The sequence below is a fragment of the Xenopus laevis genome, chromosome 9_10L (assembly GCF_017654675.1).
Source record: "Xenopus laevis strain J_2021 chromosome 9_10L, Xenopus_laevis_v10.1, whole genome shotgun sequence".
Classification (NCBI taxonomy): Eukaryota; Metazoa; Chordata; class Amphibia; order Anura; family Pipidae; genus Xenopus; species Xenopus laevis.
The window spans coordinates 19,469,553-19,489,762 of NC_054387.1; the positions used below are offsets into that span (position 1 = coordinate 19,469,553).

A 20,210-nucleotide genomic window follows, 5' to 3' on the forward strand; every position below is an offset into this window, starting at 1 on the left:
ACAGTAGGGTGTTACATTATCCCTATGAGTGATACTCGGATTTCCCAGTGCAACTCCGCCTCTGCATATTAATAGGCTCCATAGGGAAGTTGTTTGTCTAATACAGCAGGTATGGATATAAATTATTTATTTGCCCTCAGGAAATGCCCCACAGCATAAAGAGGAAAGTGTAAATCTTTATTGGTACTGTAGAGAGCACAAAGGCCAACACAGCCACTGGTCTGATCGTTATCCACTAAAAACATTCATATCAGTATATGTTATGAGAATCAATATTGCAGCGTATAGGAAAAAAGTGCACCCCCCATCAGAATTGTGTGTCCATTTAGTAGAATTGGGACCAGACAAGTGATACGAGGGAATCAGGGATGTATCAGTCTGTCTCTCCCAGGAAGGAAACTGTGCCGGGAGGGTGAGAGAGAGGCCCGACTATCCAAATGGGAACCCCCATACTGATAACCCCTAAAGTGCCTGTGAATTAGTCGGCCTTACAAAAACAGCACAGACTACACAGTTACTACAACTGCTAACGATTTATAAAGCTCAATCTTATTCTGCACCTTTGCACAAATTGGGTTCTAATCTAAGTATATCCCAGAAGTCTCTGAGCCAATTTATTTTCTTGCAGTATATTTCTTGCTAGCTGGGGGTACCAAGTGCACACGGGGAGGGGGGAGAGGGGCTGTGCCCCCCCTCTAGCAACTGTGTAGCCTCAAGCGACTGATTAGTCCAACCTATTATGTTAATGACTGAAAGGGAAACTGCTCAGCTTGCTAGATAGGCTAATGTGAGCCTTTTACAGTATGCACTGCTTTTAGCACTTAAAAGGGAAGTAAACCCCTTATTAAAAAACCCTACTCCCCTACCCTACATAGGCCCATCTACATCCCCCCCCCCAACCTAGCTGCTACCCTGGGCAAATGCCCCTAAGTTTTCTTCTTCTTCGGTCTTCATTGGGTCTTCTTCTGGCACTTCGCCAATTTCCGTGACTTTCGGCACATGCACAGCTGACAAAAACCCGAAGACTGCTCCAACTGCGCATGCGCCGATACGGAACTTGCTTCCCGATGAATACCGAAGAGAAGAAGATGGCTGCCATGAACTCCGATGCTGTGAATCTGCACTAAGGGGTAAGTAAAAAGTTAGGGGCATTTGCCCTGGGGTAGCAGCTAGGCTGGGGGGGACGAGGGACGGGGGTCTATGTAGGGTAGGGTCGGCCCCAGGGATGCATGTGCCTCTGAGGAGTTCGTAGCCTGGTCTTGGTTATGGAGCACTTCGATTTCCAGAACTGCAACTTGGAAATCCTGTACAGCAAACCCAAAGCTACAGAACTCAGATAGAGCAGAACCGGGAACCTCCTCTTTACTATACAGACGTTGATGTTATATGGTTGGAGAGCTGAGGTAAAGATGCCCCACTTACCATCCCCGGTGCTGTGTTCCTGAAGCATCGAACAGTAACCCAGCCAATTTCAGACATTCCCGGGGTCCCCATATCCCACCCCACTTTGCCAGAATGAGCACCCCATCACAGGAGGGTGAGTGTCTGTACCCCCAAGGACAATACCCCATGGGGTACATGCCCCAGATGAGACCTGGCCTCCCAGATGGTAGGGTTATCCCTCCGGAAACTGTCTCTTTCCCATTTAAATTTGAGCAGCCATCCTCCAAGGCCCCGACACTTTGCACTGCCTATGGACCCTCGCATGGTGAGACCACCAGACTCAGTGTACAATGGGAGGAATACGTTTGGCTCCATGATGGACAGTCTGGAGATGGTAGCCATGCAGAGACTTTCATCCCTTGCTGGTCCTCCAAGCTCTGCTTACCCCTCACCTCTAGGGCCCACACCCTATCCACCTCCTGGGGCACCTGGAACAACAAATGGGGGAAGACATTTACCAACCCCTTGCCTTGGATAGAACGCATATAGCTGTTCCAGGAGAGAAAGGTAGGTATTACTTGTGCCTGGCCCATTCTCTATTCATATCTACTTTCAATTAGAGCAATAGAGCTAGATCAACTTGCAGCCAATCAGAGCCCGGAGATTAGAATTCTGGCAAATATAACCTATTAGAGTTGCTAATCATTATATTTGTGTTTTATTTGCAGCTTTGTCACCAGGGGAATCCCAAACTCAAGGCTCCTCCCATGCAAACCCTTCTGCTGAGAGCTGTGAAGATATGGAATTCTCTCCCTGAATCAGTTGTACAGACTGATACATTAGATAGCTTTTAAGAAGGGGTTGGATGGCTTTTTAGCAAGTAAGGGAATACACAGTTATGGAAAATAGCTCATAGTCCAAGTTGATCCAGGGACTAGTCTAATTGCCATTTTGGAGTCAGGAAGGAATTTTTCCCCCTCTAAGGCAAATTGGAGAGGCTTCAGATGGGTTTTTTTTTGCCTTCCTCTGGATCAACTGGCAGATAGGTAGTTAATAAAAAAATAAAAAAAAAGGTTGAACTCGATGGGCATGTGTCTTTTTTCAACCTTACTTACTATGTTACTATGATGAATGGGGATGTCTGTGGGGATGGGGATTCTCCTGTGCCCCAAGCCAAGGAAATCCAGCCAGTGGCACCTTCAGAGATCACGAAAAGCCATGAGGTCTCACAGATGGCACCCAGGATGTTCCTACTGCAGCCAGCCTGGCACCCCACCAGGGCCCAAATAATGCTATGAGCGACAGTGAGTGAATATTTCAAAAGCTATGCAAAAATAAATAATGACAACCAATTGAAAAGTTGGCTTAGAATTAGGTATTCTATAACATACTTAAAGGTGACCCACCCTTTTGCAGGGACACTGTATCCTTAGACATTGTTAGTATCTATAATAATCTGCTTGTCTGTTGTGAGCTCTGAGATGTAGGCATTTTTACCACAAACTAGAGGGCGCCTCTACTCCATTATAATGCTGGTGTTTTTTACCAAATCTGGATCATACAAACCCTTGATCTTTTCATTTCCCAGGGTATTTGGGCCCCTTCTGAACAATAAATAGGGGAGGGGTTTATAGTATTAATATTGGGCTCCGCTGAAACTGAATGTTTTCTTTTGTAATCCCTCTCTTTATCCTTTGTGGTTACCTAATGGAAATACAGGTATGGGACCTGTTATCCAGAATGCTCGGGACCTGGGGTTTTATTGGATAACGGATCTTTATTATATCTCTATTGCAGGTATAGCAGAGATATCCAGTGTGCAGCCCTGTAGCTGTGTGCCTGGGGATGCTGGGAGTGGTAGTCAAACAACAGTTGGAGAGACGCTGCCTGGAAAATATCCCCTATCAGATCCACTAAATCAGATATTTAGTGTAGGTGAAGCTTTAAGGGTAACTTCGCTATATATGATTTGTTTTGTCAGTGATGGGTATAGGGGCACGGTGTTTTGCCTGTGGTATATTTCGAGGGCACTGTGTGGGTGCTAGGATTAATTTTGTTTGTTTTTTCCATCCTGGGCTTTCTTACCCATGTCAAGCTTTAGGATGGGCCTTTCACCTTAATAGATAACATGAGCTTGTCCTGTGACTTTCGTGGTACAATCATGCTTGATGCCCAGAGCTCTGGGGGTGGCACAGAAAGAAGAAAGAGGTGAACATCCCCCCTTCTATTATATTGCATAGAAACCCTGAAAAGATATTGACCCTGTGTCTATCAGCCCCATCACTTAATTATTAACCAATGAAATTGCATATCATTACCCATTCTAACAAACCCCCTGCACAAATATTGACCCCGTGTATTTCAGCCCCATGATGTTCATATTAACCAATGAATTCCCAGAGCAGTACCTATTCTAAAAAAACCTGCATAGATATAAAACCATACAGATCTTTAAGACTCTATCAATACCACTGCTGAGTTATATCCCACCCTGCCCTGCACCTGCACATTTCAGCAGCCCCTCCGCAGTATTAAATCACACTATTGGTCCGTTACCTTGATCAGAATGAGGCACAGGAGCACCTTCCCTCCCTCAATATTTGCCATAGAGATTCAAGAAAAACACAGAGACATATTTATGGGGAAACCAGTTTGTGGGAACAGGATTTATTCAAATTAAAAGTCAATTGGGTTCGGGCATCCTTAACAGCTGATGATCCAGAAGAAGGCAAAAACCATAGAGTGCTTCGGCAATCTGCACTAAAGGGAAAAATTCCTTCCTGACTCCAAATGGCAATCGGTATTGCTCCCTGGATCATGGCTTTATATGTATGTTTGAGAGGGAGGGTGCATGTATGTGCATGTGTGAGTGCTTATGTGAGTACTAATGTGGGTGCATGATAAGCGGGTAGGGGTGGGTGCAAGGGTAAGGGGGGGTGAGAGTGAGGGCAAGGGGTGGGGGTAAGAAGAGGGTGGGTGAAAGCAAGGGTAAGGGGTGGGGGGGTGAGAAGAGGGAGTTCAAGCGAGGGTGGGGGGTGAGAAGAGGGAGATCAAGCGAGGGTAAGGGGTGGGGGTAAGAGGAGGGGGGTGAAAGTGAGGGTAAGGGGTGGGGGGGTGAGAGGATCGGGTTAAAGCAAGGGTAAGGGGTGGGGGGTGAGAGGAGGGTGTGTTAAAGTGAGGGTAAGGGTTGGGGGTGAGAGTAGGGGGTGAAAGCAAGGGTAAGGTGAGAGGGTGAGAGGAGACGGGTTAAAGTAAGAGTAAGGGGTGGGGGTGAGAGGAGGTGGTGAAAGTGAGGGTAAGGGGAGGAGGGGGTGAGAGGAGGGTGGGTTAAAGTGAGGGTAAGGGTTGGGGGTGAGAGTAGGGGGTGTAAGCAAGGGTAAGGTGAGGGGGTGAGAGGAGACGGGTTAAAGTAAGAGTAAGGGGTGGGGGTGAGAGGAGGGGGGGAGAAAGTGAGGGTAAGGGGTGGAGGGGTGAAAGCCAGGGCAAGGGGTGGAGGGTGAGAGGAGGGGTGAAAGCGAGGGAAAGGGGGTAAAAGTAGGGGAGTGAAAGCGAGGGTAAGGGGTAGTGGGTTAGAGGAGGGGTGAAAGAGAGGGTATTTGGAGGGGGTGAGAGGGGGTGAAAGCGAGGGTAAGGGGTGGGGGTGAAAGAGAGAGTATGGGGAGGGGGTGAAAGCAAAGGGGGGGTAAGAATCGGGCGGTTGAAAGTGAGGGAAAGGGGTGGAGGGGTGAGAGGAGTGGGTGAGAGTGAGGGTAAGTGGTGGGGGACGTGAGAGGAGGGAGATGAGAACCAGGCTAAGGGGGGGTGAGAGAGCAAGGGAAAGAGGTACAGGTTTGAGAGAAGGTGTGAGAGCGAGGGTAAGGAGTGGGGAGGTCAGGGGAGGATGGTGAAAGCAAAGGTAAGGGGTGAGTTGGTGTAAAAAGGTGGGAGCAAGGATAAGAGGTGGGGGGTAAGAGGAGGGCTGAGAGCAAGTATAAGGGGTGAGAGGAGAGTGGTGAAAGTTAGGGGTAGGTGGGTGAGAGGAGGGGTAAGAGCAAGGGTAAGCTGTGGGGTGGCAGTGAGGGAGGATGCATGGGTAAGGGGGGTTTAGAAGAAGGGCAACAATACATGCTAACAATTTTAATCCATGAAACCATGTTACAAAATCAATGTCCACTATCTCCTCTACCTCCGTGTCTTCTATCTCATCCACTACATCCACCTCCACCTCATCCACTACGTCACATCCATGTCCTCTACCTCATCCACTACATCCACCTCCATGTCCTCCACCTCATCCACTACATCCACCTCCATGTCCTCCACCTCATCCACTACGTCTACATCCATGTCCTCTACCCTGTCCACCTTATGGAGGGCCATCTCAACTCCCCACTCTCTACACTCCACTCCCTACTCCCCACTCACCTACTCTCTACACTACACTATCTACTCTCCACAAACCACTCCCCCACTCTCCTCGCCCCCTTCTCTCCCACTATTCCTACTTACCAGCACAGCCTGTACAGATGGAATATATACAAGCAAGGTTGGCTCTCCTAGAAAGAGAAAGGAAGAAGGTGGAATTACTTCTACTGTAACTTTTAGTCATTTTTTATTATTGAAGGTTTTTGATTTATTTAGCATTTTATTCAGCAGCTCAATTTGCATCTTAAGCAATCTGGTAACTAGGGTCCAAATTACCCTAGCAACCTGCCTTTATTTGAATAAGAGACTGGAATATGAATAGGAGAGGGCCTGAATAGAAGGATCAGTAATAAAAAGTAACAATAACAATAAATTAGTAACCTTACAGAGCATTGGTTTTTTAGAAGGGAGTCAGCGACCCCCATTTGAAAGCTGCAAAGAGGGGGAAGAAAAAGCCAAATAATTCTAAAACTATAAAAAATAAATATTGAAAACCAATTGAAAAGTTGCTTAGAATTCACCATTCTATGACATAATAAAAGTTACTTTAACGGTGAACCACCCCTTTTATAAAGCACCAACAGATTGATACAGGTTTAGATACAAAGTTACCAAAAACTGATACAAGATGCATATCTCTATTGATGGACAGATGTTGCTGATAATCTGTATGTCTGCACTTGGTACCTGCACATTGTAAATAAAGTCCCCCGATGACAATATTAATAACATTGTCCCCTTTAATATCCCATAAAAAGTCCCCCATGATATACCCCCAACTTACACCAATAAATTCCTGTCTGGGTCACTGAAAAATCTCTTACAAAATCTTTCTCTAAACTTGTAGCTACTCTCTGTCTCTCCAACAGTCAACTGTCCCAACTGTCACTGCTGTCTGCTCCTCAGGGAGTGAAATGCTGGGGTTGCCAACAGTAACAGTCCCGCCCACTAGGAGCCCCAAATATATCAGAACAGTGTATTGAAACTTAATACATTTAGATAAGTGTGTTCAATTAATGGAATAAAGAGAATCTACAACATACTTTTGGAACTTTTATCCCCCCGCACACACACCCAAATGTAAAACTGTCTACTTTTCCCCGGCATTCATACTATCTCTGGCTCCCATTAGGGTTGCCACCTTTTCTGGAAAAAATTACGAGCCTTCCTACATATTTATCTTTTTTCCCTATTAATAACATTGAGATCGATCATCATTTTTACTGGCCAGGTGGCAACCCTAGCTCCCATCAAGCTGAAACATGAGGCTGCCAACCTCTGTATTGTGTGATATACATGCCAACTCATATCTCTATCCATGGGCAGATGTAGTCTGTATGTCTGTGCTTGGTACCTACACTTTGTAAGTATCCCCTGATAACATTAATAAAATTGTCCCCTAATATCCCATAGAAAAGCCCCCCCATGATATACCCCCAACTTACTCCAATAAATAGTTGCCTGGGTCACTGAAAAATCTCCTGCAAACTCTCTCTCTAAATCACTAGCTCCTCTGTCTCTCCAAATCTCCCAACTGTCACTGCTGTCTGATCCTCAGGGAGTGAAATGCTGGGGTTACTAATAGTAACAGTCCCGCCCACTAGGAGCCCCAAGCATATTATTGGTTAAGAACTCAGAGGGACAGTTAAAAAAAGCAGTGGATGGAAACCTAATAAATTTAGATAGCTTTGTTCAATTAATGGAATGTTAATAACTTTGTCCCCTTTAATATCCAATAGAAAAGCCCCCCATGATATACCCCTAACTTACTCCAATAAATTCCTGCCTGGGTCAGCTGAAAATTCTCTCTCTCTAAACTTGTAGCTACTCTCTGTCTCTCCAACAGTCAACTGTCCCAACTGTCACTGCTGTCTGTTACTCAGGGAGTGAAATGCTGGGGTTGCCAACAGTAACAGTCCCACTCACTAGGAGCCCCAAATATATCAGAACGCAGTTAAAAGAAGCAGTGTATTGAAACTTAATACATTTAGATAAGTGTGTTCAATTAATGGAATAAAGAGAATCTGCAACATACTTTTGGAACTTTTATCCCCCCCCCCCACACACACACACAAATATGAAACTGTCTACTTCTCCCCGGCATTCATTCTATCTCTGGCTCCCACAAGCTGAAACATGAGGCTGCCAACCTCTGTATTGTGTGATATACATGCCAACTCATATCTCTATCCATGGGCAGATGTTGCTGTTAGTCTGTATGTCTGTGCTTGGTACCTACACTTTGTAAATAAAGTCCCCTGATAACATTAATAACATTGTCCCCTTTAATATCTCATAGAAAAGCTCCCCCATGATATACCCCCAACTTACTCCAATAAATAGCTGCCTGGGTCACTGAAAAATCTCCTGCAAACTCTCTCTCTCTAAATCACTAGCTGCTCTGTCTCTCCAAATCTCCAAACTGTCACTGATGTCTGATCCTCAGGAAGTGAAATGCTGAGGTTGCTAATAGTAACAGTCCCGCCCACTAGGAGCCCCAAGCAGATTATTGGTTAAGAACTCAGAGGGACAGTTAAAACAAGCAGTGGATGGAAACCTATTAATTTAGATAGCTGTGTTAATGGAATATTAATAAGATTGCCCCACATGATATACCCTTAACTTACTCCAATAAATGGCTGCCTGGGTCACTGAAAAATCTCCTGAAAACTAAATCACTATCTGATCTGTCTCTCCCAATCTCCCAACTCTCACTGCTCACAGTGAAAAGCTGGGGTTGCCAACAGTAACCGTCCCGCCCACTAGGAGCCCCAATCAGAAGCACAGTTAAAAGCATCAATGGCAGAAAACCTACAAATACAGGGAATGGGAAATATAAAAGTGGTATAGGTATAAACTGATTGGTTTACCCAGGTTGAGGTTAGAAGTCTGGAACAGGGGGTTGCAGATCATTTTCTGGATGGAATTGAGCCTTCAACTCCAGTTCTGCAGGGCAGCAGTGCTCCTCATATACACTATATTCATTTCTGATTCATGATGTCAGGGGACAGGGTTAAGCTCACAAGCAAGATATACCCCAGCTAGATGATCTACATACTGGTATAGAAGCAGCTATTTTCTAGGTTTGCTCATAGCCGATACTTAGACATATGCATACCTCCCAACATTTTGGAAATAAAAAGAGGGACAAAAAAGTTGGCGCATGTAACATGGCAAAATTGTGTTTGACCACGCCTGTTTTTGTGGCCACGCCCCTAATTACCATGTTCATTTTACAAAATTTGCCAGGTTACGAAAGTTTTCAATTTTTACAGTTATTATAGTTTTGCTAATGAAGGTGAATTGCCCTTTAAGCTGTGAGTCTAACTTTTCCCAAGGGACCTGTTATCTTATATTACAATTGCTTATTTGCTTATCTAGAAATTGTTACAAAAGTATCTTATCTTCTGCTGTGGTTGTTCTGGGCTCTCTGCCAAAAGCCGATTAAGGTAGAATCTTTGTTTATTTTTCTGGCTGTTCAGTGTAGAGAAAAACGGGTCTTTCCAGTACAAATGAGGGACTGCAGGTTGAGCTGTCAAAAGAGGGACTATCCCTCTAAAAATGGGACATTTGGGAGGTATGCATATGTAGGTGAGGTTTTTCTAAACCCCAGGGATTGAGTTGGCCAGCTAGGCTGGGTCCTTTTTTCCCCAGAGTAGGACCTTTTTTCCCAGAGGGGAACTGAAAGGTTAGGCTCAAGATTAGGCAGAGTTTAGGATTAGGGAGTTGCTGGGAGTAAGAACTCCTTGCCCAGGCCATCTATAACAGCTTATAGTAACAAAGCAAATATTAATATAGCAGCAATAAAATATATCATGCAGAGTCTTGTAACAGGAACAATGGGACAGGGGCCACACTGTGCCACCTAGTGACAGTTTTAGAGCTCCTAAAGGGATATTATTGCAGTAGAACTAGAACTAAGCTGATGAAGAGAATGGATGGTATCCGGTGTGGCCAAATTGGGGTTGTTCATAGTTACATGATAACTATGTATAAATATACTAGGGGGACCATACAATAAACTCTCTGATGCTTTATTCACCAGTATATCCTTCCAGCAGACACAAGGGACCCACTGAGATTAGATGAAAGGAGATTCCATCTTAACATTTGGGAAGGGTTTGTTACTGTGAGAGCTGTGAAGTTGTGGAATTCTCTCCCAGAATCAGTTGTAATGGCAGATTTATCAGATAGCTTTGAGAAAGGGTGGGATGACTTTTTAGCAAGTGAGAAAATGTAAGGTTACTGACATTAGCTCAGTACAGGTTGATCCAGGGACTGGTCCGATTGCCCCCATATGTAAAAATTCACTAAGTTTTCCCAGGAGCAGTAAACTCTACCTGCTGATTGGTTGCTATGGGTTACTGCCCTGGGCAAACGTAATGCCTTTTATTACATAACCCCATTGGAACCAAGAAGGAATTTAATTCTCTCTCGACTGGAAATAAAAATGGCTCTGGACATTTGGTTTTAACCTCCTTCTGGATCATGTAGCACTTAGGGAGCCTTCATCTGGTTCCTATTGTAACTGCGTTTAGCATTGGTGTTTTGAAATGTAACAAAAAAAATTGTGATTGGTCATTTTTATCACAGGCACTGATTAAACAGAGCTGGATTTCCAGTTCTCAGGCAAGAGTCTTTTTTAAAGGACCAGTAACATCAAATTTTTTTTTTCAAAAATTCGTTAGTACATAACGAAAAAATAACACCAACACAAATTAAAATTTAAAATAGCAAAGCCTTTATTAAGAAATAACTTACAGAAACTCCACTTCCTGTCCTCTTCAGAAACGGCGAAAAGGCGACCATCCTTCCTGCAGCGCTCGATTTGTCCTCCCTGGCTAGCTCCAATATTCTACTGACAGCGTGTGAAGTGAGGTGAAGAGAGTTGAAGCTGCGGATCAAGACCCTGTAGCGCCGACACATGAAGACCTTTCTGCTGTACGAGTGCAAGAAAACCAACTGGTGCAGGCAGCCAAAGATGCAGACAGTTTCCTGGGAGCAAGCGGTTCTCCCTCCACAGGCAGCGGATCGCTGAGGTGTCACCCGGCTGACTGAGAAGAGAACCTGGCAGAGCGACTTCAGGAAAAACTCAGGTTCCGGTTGAGAGACGCAGTCCTGATTCCGGATCTCTGTCCCCATGCCCTCCCGGTTGCACACAGTTGATCCCAGTATGGGATGACGAATGGGACGACAGTAGCTCCACTGCGGCCGAGGAACCAGCTGGTCCGACGTGTGGCAGTTACTCGGGCGGTTACCATGACTACGAAGGCTCCGGCAGCGGCAGATTCCGCTTATCCACCCGCTCCAAACTGCCGCCCAGCCCTTACTCCACCTCCGCCTCCATCGCCTCCTCACAAGCCCCGGGCAAAGGCTCCGCCACGGTCAGCCGCAACCTCAACCGCTTCTCGGCCTTCGTGAAGAGCGGCAGGGAGGCTTTCGTACTGGGGGAGGCGGCGGGGTTCGTGCGTGACGGGGACAAGCTGTGTCTGGTGCAGGGGCCGGACGGGCCTGAGTGGCAGGAGAATCCCTACCCGTTCCGCTGTAACATAGACAAGCCCACGAAGCAGACCAAGTTCAAGGGCATAAAGAGATACATCTCGTACCGACTCCTCCCCAGTCACACGGGGCTGCAGGTTCACCGCCGCTACAAAAACACTTCGACTGGCTCTATACGCGTCTCCTCTACAAGTTCCCCGTCGTGTCACAGCAGAAAGGTCTTCATGTGTCGGTCCCGCAGGGTCTTGATCCGCAGCTTCAACTCTCTTCACCTCACTTCACACGCTGTCAGTAGAATATTGGAGCTAGCCAGGGAGGACAAATCGAGCGCTGCAGGAAGGATGGTCGCCTTTTCGCCGTTTCTGAAGAGGACAGGAAGTGGAGTTTCTGTAAGGTTATTTCTTAATAAAGGCTTTGCTATTTTAAATTTTAATTTGTGTTGGTGTTATTTTTTCGTTATGTACTAACGAATTTTTGAAAATTTTTTTTTGATGTTACTGGTCCTTTAAGTTCTCTGCCAAACCCCTCACTCTTCTTTGTAGCTTGGGTGCCTCCCTTTCTCGGATTGCTTAGTTGATTGACAAGTCACCAAAGCTCTTTCAGCCTCACGAGGAAACTTCGGGCGACTTCGGAAAACGAATCGCCGCGTGTGATTAGCGCAGGCGATTTTTCATTTTAGCCAGGCGCAGAGCGAGGGGAGGCATTCGGGGAGAAAAGTCGCGGCGATTAGTCGCCAGGCGACTAAAACTCTCCAAATCGCCCAGTGTGTCCCTACCCTTAACGTCAGACAATAAATAGAAATAACATGTTAGCACTACAAATACACACAAATATGTGGATAGTAGGCACAAGTCATTTTACAGTACAATAGTTACCATCCCACCCACATAATCCACAACTGAAATACACTCAAGGCTAAGTACAGGGGACTGACCAGGGAAAGGAATCCCTTTTAATGTTGCAGGTTAAAAAACAGGGCCTGATTTACTAAGTAGCACTAATTCCTCCATGTAACAGAGTTGTGTCATATACTGTCAAACCAGACAGAAGGACTTGGTTTATCTGGACAATAATGTTTAGTAGTGAAAGGCTCTGGGAGTAGAATGAGGATCTTCTGGCTTAGACCAAAGATGGGAAAGTCTGGATGTATAAAAACTGTAGGCCTTGAGAAGCGGAAGATCCTGTAGGAAAGGGGCAGGCGGAGTGGGCTAAAAGAGTAAGGAATAAATAGAGTCACACATGCAGGATCTCCAGACCCTTTGTAATAAACAGCAATCCAGTCAAGCTGGGTGCTTGTCCACTGCACATTGATTTCTTTCTCTGCTGTGTATGCCAATATGGGACCCTCAATGGATCTTGGCATCTGCTGAATATCCCAGATTAGGGCCTGATGATCATCGTCATGGTAGAATGGCAACAAGGCAATTCCATGTATAATACCCCAGAATTCATGGTAGAATGGCACAAAGGCAATTCCATGTATAATACCCCAGAATTCATGGTAGAATGGCAAAGAGGCAATTCCATGTATAATACCCCAGAATTCATGGTAGAATGGCAAAGAGGCAATTCCATGTATAATACCCCCCAGAATTCATAGTAGAATGGCAAAGAGGCAATTCCATGTATAATACCCCCAGAATTCATAGAAGAATGGCACAAAGGCAATTTCATGTATAATACCACCAGAATTCATGGTAGAATGGCACAGAGACAATTCTAAGTATAATACCCCCCAGAATTCATATTAGAATGGCACAGAGGCAATTCCATGTATAATACCCCAGAATTCATAGTTGAATGGCACAGAGGCAATTCCATGTATAATACCCCAGAATTCATAGTAGAATGGCACAGAGGCAATTCCATGTATAATAACCCCCATAATTCATTTTAGAATGGCACAGAGGCAATTCCATGTATAATACCCCCAGAATTCATGGTAGAATGGCAAAGAGACAATTCCACAAATACAAGAGTCCTCTGCACTCAACCCATTATCAATATATTTAAGACAAGAGACATTTTGTGCATTCTGCTACTGAAAAATGCCTTACCCTTTAAACAAAACAAGGATTGTTTGTCCATATATTGCAATATATGTAAGCTGGCCAACTACGTCAAAGTCATCCCATATCTGGCCAGTCCTACGCTCAATTTTATCTGATTCATTAAGAATTCTATTGCTTCATTTTACAAAGTGAATTTTTACTTACTAGCTGCTTTCAAAGTAAAACTCCCATACTTGGCTGCCCTTTTATTAGACACCAGTGGAATCACCTGACTATAGCTGGGAAGGGTGGGAGCTGTTTTGTCTAAAGGGTAAGGCATTTTTCAGTAGCAGTATGCACAAAATGTCTCTTGTCTTAAATATATTGACAATGGGTTGAGTGCAGAGGACTCTTGTATTTGTCTATATGTATTTTGTGGTCACAGCCTCATTGCCCCCCCGCCTAATGGTTTTAAAAAATAGTGGTGAGCACAACTTTCCCTTGTTTGTTATAGTTATACCGGAGCAGTGACCAGCTCCATGTTGTAGCTCCCACCCTTCCCAGCTATAGTCAGGTGATCCCACTGGTGTCTAATAAAAGGGCAGCCAAGTTTGGGAGTTTTACTTTGAAAGCAGCTAGTAAGTTGCAGGTAAAACTTAGTCCCTTTGTAAAATGTATAATGAAGCAATAGAATTCTTAATGAATCAGATAAAATTGAGCACAGGACTGGCCCGATATGGGATGACTTTGACGTAGTTGGCCAGCTTATATATATTGCAATATAAGGACAAACAATCCCTGTTTTGTTTAAAGGGTAAGGCATTTTTCAGTAGCAGTATGAACAAAATGTCTCTGTCTTAAATATATTGATAATGGGTTGAGTGCAGAGGACTCTTGTATTTTTCTATATGTATTTTGTGGTCACAGCCTCATTGCACCCCCGCCTAATGGTTTTAAAAAATAGGGGTGAGCACAACTTTCCCTTGTTTGTTAAAGAGACAATTCCATGTATAATACCCCCAGAATTCACATTAGAATGGCACGGAGGCAACTCCATGTATAATACCCCCAGAATTCATAGAAGAATCATGGCACATAGGCAATTTTATGTATAAAACCCCCAGAATTCATGTTAAAATGGCACAGAGACAATTATATGTATAATACCCCCCAGAATTCATATTAAAATGGCACAGTGGCAATTCCATGTATAATAGCCCAGAATTCATAGTAGAATGGCACTGAGGCAATTCCATGTATTATACCCCAGAATTAATATTAGAATGGCACAGTGGCAATTCCATGTATAATAGCCCCAGAATTCATAGTAGAATGGCACAGAGGCAATTCCATGTATAATACCCCCAGAATTCACATTAGAATGGCAAAGAGGCAATTCCATGTATAATAGCCCCAGAATTCATAGTAGAATGGCACAGAGGCAATTCCATGTATAATACCCCCAGAATTCATATTAGAATGGCACAGAGGCAATTCCATGTATAATACCCCCCAGAATTCATATTAGAATGGCACAGAGGCAATTCTATGTATAATACCCCCCAGAATTAATATTAGAATGGCACAGAGGCAATTCCATGTATAATACCCCCAGAATTCATATTAGAATGGCACAGAGGCAATTCCATGTATAATACCCCCAGAATTCATATTAGAATGGCACAGAGGCAATTCTATGTATAATACCCCCCAGAATTAATATTAGAATGGCACAGAGGCAATTCCATGTATAATACCCCCCAGAATTCATATTGGAATGAAAAAGAGGCAATTCCATGTATAATACCCTCAGAATTCATAGTAAAATGGCAGAGTCAATTCCATGTATAATACCCCCCAGAATTAATAGTAGAATGGCATAGTGGCAGATTCACAAATGATACCCACTGAACACTTTTTTTTATGTACAACTGCCTCAGCCAGTGTCGAACTGGCCCACCGGGATACCAGGAAAACTCCCGGGGGGTCCAGGTGTTAGTGGGCCCTCTTGTTTCTAAACATTTGGCCTATTTCATGGTCATTCCCTATTTCTTTTTGGGGGAAAATGCTTAATAATGGGACAATATTGTAAGTATATATAAAAAAGTAGGAAAATAAAGAGATTGAGTGAGGAGAGGAGGAATAATAGTTTGGAACGGTCCACTGTCTTAGGTTTTTCGGTGAGCCCAAGGTCTAAGGCTTTCTGGTGGTCCTCTGGCATCCCAGTCCAACACTGTCTTCCCTAAAGTTGCCCAAAGCACAGGGAGCATGTGCTGGGCCACTGACACTTCTAACAACTTTTAACCTGGTAACGAAGGTATGGAGTGTTTGTGTTATGCTGCATGGGTTGGGTTTGTTTCCTCGTCCGGGATGCTGACTATAGAAGGATATGTGGTGCAGGGGATAGTGGGTGCTGACTGGGTCCTGTAAGGATATAGGATGCAGACTGGGTTATAGAAGGACAGTGTTGAATGGGTTATCTAAGGATATGGGATGCAGCCTGGGTTCTGTAAAGATATGGGGTTCTGACTAGAACTGCAGACCAAGATCAGCCTTAAACTAACAGTAACACCAACAAATTAAAGTGTTTTAAAAGAATAAAAATATAATGTAGTGAAGCCTTGCACTGGTAAAACGGATGTGTTTGCTTTAGAAACACTAATATAATTTATATAAATAAGCTGCTGTGTAGCCATGGAGGCAGCCATTCAAAGCACAGTTTAGATAGATAGATAGATAGATAGATAGATAGATAGATAGATAGATAGATAGATAGATATTATACAATATTGCAATCTTAATATATTGGATAAATACAGACTATTTGTACAGTTTTAGTTTGTTTAGAAAATAATGTTGACCCTGCCTATGTAATGAGATGGTTTATAACAAGGGACCAAGAGCAGATCTGCAGACTGCTGAATACTGGGATTAAAAGAAAAAGGAATATGTGCACTAAAACACTTCTTACAATGTGCAGAAAATACAATTTGAACATCTTACCGTTTTTCCTAGACCGTGATCCCTTTGCAGGTTACTGAACACATCCTGGGTGCTGTAAGGTCTGTTCTGATCATTGAGATATTTCAGAATAATGCTGCTAGCTGATGAGCAAAAAAAAAATAGTTAATTTAAATTTTACCTTGGGCTAGACAAGCTAATTATAGATTTATAGCTGGAAATGGAAAAGACTTTAGGAACAATAGTCAATTACAAGCTTGGTAGCAAGAAAACATTCTCCTTTTAAAGGAGGAAGCAAAATGCAGTTTATGGGCACTAAGTGATGTGCGGGTCAGGGTTTTCCTGACCCACAGCCCACCCTAACCCGCCCTGCTGAAGCCCGCGCCTGCGCTGCTGGGGTCCTTTTATAGACCCGCGCCGCCCTGCCGATGACGTCACAAAAGGGGCAGGCCGAGCAGACACAAGACTATAAAACCGGAACCCGAATGCCGGCATTTGCAGGTGGCGGGCAGGGAGAAGCAGGAGAAGAGATCAACCCGCACCCGCCCACGAGGAGCAGTGCGAGGTCGACCCGAACCCGCCCGACCCGATATCGGGTCGGCCCGCACATCACTAATGGGCACCAACTCAGGATCTCAATGAGTACAGCCTTTGAGATGACTTGAGCCCACTCACCCATGCCTGTTATAGACTCAGATGAGGTTCAGGAAGTGAACCATATGGAACTTAAAAGGGATTGTTCACCTTTGACTTAACCTTTAGTATGCTGTAGAGAGTAATATTCTGAGACAATTTGCAACTGGTTTTCATTTTTTTTTATTTGTGGCTTTTGAGTCATTTAGCTTTTTATTCATCAGCTCTACAGTCTGCAATTTCAGCAATCTGGTTGCTAGGATCCAAATTACCCTAGTAACCATGACTTGCTCTGAATAAGAGACTGGCATATGAATTGTGTAGCAATAACAGTAAATGCGTAGCCTTAATTTTTTTAGATGGGGTCAGTGACCCCCTTTTGAGAGCTGGAAAGAGTCAGAGGAAAAAGGCAAATATATTAAAAAAAAAACTATATAAAATAATGAAGATCGGCTGAAAAGTTGCTTAGAACTGACCATTCTATAAAACATATTAAAGTTAGCTTAAAGGTGAAGATCTCCTTTAAGAGAATTACCCTCATATGTAATAAAAGGCACTAAGTTTGCCCAGGAGCAGTAACCCATAGCAGCCAATAAGATGTTTGCTTTTAAACAGGTGACCAGTAAATGCGACCTGCTGATTGGTTGCTATGGGTTACTGCTCCTGGGCAAATTCTAATTACATAACACCTTAGAGCCCCTTCCTTTAAATGCCACATATACATGTACTTGGAATTTCCTCCAGCAGGCTGAGCTGACTAACATAGGCAGTGGGATCCAACGTTGGTTTGGTTTTCCAGTCTGCAGAACCCTATCAGCAAAGGTGCAATAGTTTGGATCCCTAAATGAGTGGTTCACCTTTAAGTTAACTTTTAGTATGTTATAAAACGGCTTATTCTAGGCAACATTTCAATTGGCCTTCATTTTTTTTATAGCTTTTGAATTATTTGCCTTCTTCTTCTGACCCTTTCCAGCTTTCAAATAGTGGTCACTGACCTCATCTATACATCAAATGCTCTGTAAGGCTACACATTTATTGTGATTGCTACTTTTTATTACTTATATTTCTATTAAGTCCCTCTCCTATTCATATTCACTGTCTTATTCAAATCAATGCCAGGTTGCTAGGGTCATTTAGACCATAGCAACCATATTACTGCAATGGGAAACTGGAAATCAGCTGAATAAAAAGCTAAATAACCCATTAATCACAAATAATAAGAAATAATGAAAAACAATTGCAAAATGTCTCAGAATATCACTCTCTCTACATCATACTAAAAGTTTATTTAAAGGTAAACAACCCCTTTCATCTCCTGGACCAAACATATCAGAAACTGTGGACTTAAGATATAAATATACTAAATTAATACTTGGGAAAGGAGCCAACATATAATGGGAGATTGCAACATTGCAGCCCCAGCAGAGATTGTGAAGCAGGACACATGTTGCCAATGCCACATGCAGAGGAGATTGTGTTGGACACCTTGGGGTCTCTAGTTAGAGAAAGCCCTGGGGATGGCCAGGTTATGTTGTTCCTCCTCCCATGCTGATACCTGATGTACTCCTGATGTATACCTGCTGTATACCAGATGTATACCTGCTGTACTCCTGATGTATACCTGCTGTACTCCTGATGTATATCTGCTGTACTCCTGATGTATACCTGCTGTACTCCTGATGTATATCTGCTGTACTCCTGATGTATACCTGCTGTACTCCTGATGTATACCTGCTGTACTCCTGATGTATACCTGCTGTACTCCTGATGTATACCTGATCTACACCTGATGTACAGCTGATGTATACCTGATCTACACCTGATGTACACCGGATGTACTCCTGATGTACACTGGATGTACTCCTGATGTCTACCTGATGTACTCCTGATGTATACCTGATGTACTCCTAAAACCTGATGTATATACCTAATGTATACCTGCTGTACTCCTGATGTACACCTGATGTATAGCTGGTGTACTCCTGATGTACACCTGATGTCTACCTGATGTACACCTGATGTCTACCTGATGTATATACCTAATGTATACCTGATGTATACCTGCTGACAGTGCTGAACAACATGTCATATGAGTGTGGGTGAGGTCTGTGTAAATAACAGTGGAGAGGCTGCTGTAAGATCCCATAGACAGATACTGGCCCTGCTGGACTACTTTGGGTCTCTATGTACTTGAAATACCGCGGCTTATTTTATAGACTCCCAGTCCGGATCAAGCTGCTGTGACAAGGAGAGGACAGAAACCTCACTCACCAGCCGCTTCCTTGGACTTGCTCATCTCTAGTAACGCGCCAGATTCCACTAAGTCAGCGGTGTCCTACAACTCTTGAATTCATTTCCCGGCATGCAAGTGTTCGAGCCGAGGCATGAAGCACACGTGACGTCAATACGCCAATGAGCCACAAGGTGGCCCACAAGAGAGGAGTATAACATCCTCAGCGATTAAGTCAGGAGTAAGTGTAACGGGGTTGTTTGTGGTCTGTTCTTGGTTTTTGTATAACAGTATCTGCCGGTGTGTCGTAATACACGCGTGTTCGGAATGTCATTTCTGTATTTCGCCGGCTGCCAATGTATATTTCATGCTTGTTCCGCCAAAATGAGCCACTAGGCGGCAGTGTGACGTTTTGCGTTTAGTTTGCTTTAGCCAATTGCCTGTCTGTACTGAGCGCGGGAGTTTGGGTTGTCCGAGCGGCAGTGTGATAGGCCTGCGTGGTTCCCTCCTCACTTGTGGTGTTAGGCAGGGGGGGCTGTTGTATTCTCTCTCATGTGCTGCTGCTTTATTTGATTTCCCAGCAGTCTCAGTGTACAACTGTCAGTAGCAGCCTTTGTAAGGACTGTGCAGCCCCATATATGTATTAGTGATTATCCTACTTCCTAACACGACCACGCCCCTTTTTATAGCCACACCCCTAATTTCCATATCCATTTTATAAAATTTGGCAGGTTATGAAAGATTGAATTTAGGGATGCACCGAATCCTTCTTGAAAGATTCGCCCGGATACCGAACCAAATCCATAATTTGCATTCGGCCGAATCCTATTGAAAAAGGCCGAATCCTGGATATGGTGCATCCCTAGTTTGAACACATTTCTGGGAGTTTAAGTGCAATGTTTTATTTGTTATTACAGTTTGTTTTGTTTTTTAATTCAGGTAGCGCTTATTGAGCATTTTTTAAAACATACATTGACACGTCTTGCATGTAGAAGAAAAACAATTCTGAAATTGCAGTGAGAATCATCACATTGGCCCAATCCGTACATTTATATCAGAGGTGTATATACATTACGTGGCATTAACATTTCATACTTTTGCTTTGATGG

The 20,210-nt window shown here is 43.8% G+C and overlaps 1 protein-coding gene across 4 annotated transcripts; it reads right to left on the reverse strand.

Moving 5' to 3' along the window:
- Positions 1-1,109: 1,109 nt before the first annotated feature.
- On the reverse strand, positions 1,110-19,277 carry LOC121397905 (leucine-rich repeat extensin-like protein 1). 4 transcript variants are annotated; one of them, XM_041576086.1, is made up of 5 exons: positions 19,143-19,277; positions 16,281-16,381; positions 5,872-5,918; positions 2,499-2,675; positions 1,110-1,871 (listed from the first exon to the last, which is right to left on the reverse strand). In XM_041576086.1, coding segments are annotated over exons 1-5 (351 nt in total). In that variant the 5' UTR covers positions 19,168-19,277; the 3' UTR covers positions 1,110-1,870. The 4 variants fall into 4 exon arrangements, 3 of the variants coding, with proteins under 3 accessions (XP_041432020.1, XP_041432018.1, XP_041432019.1); XR_005964026.1 differs by lacking the exon at positions 2,499-2,675 and having other exon boundaries at positions 1,112-1,871; XM_041576084.1 differs by lacking the exons at positions 1,110-1,871; positions 2,499-2,675 and adding an exon at positions 4,538-5,581 and having other exon boundaries at positions 5,671-5,918.
- Positions 19,278-20,210: the final 933 nt, after the last annotated feature.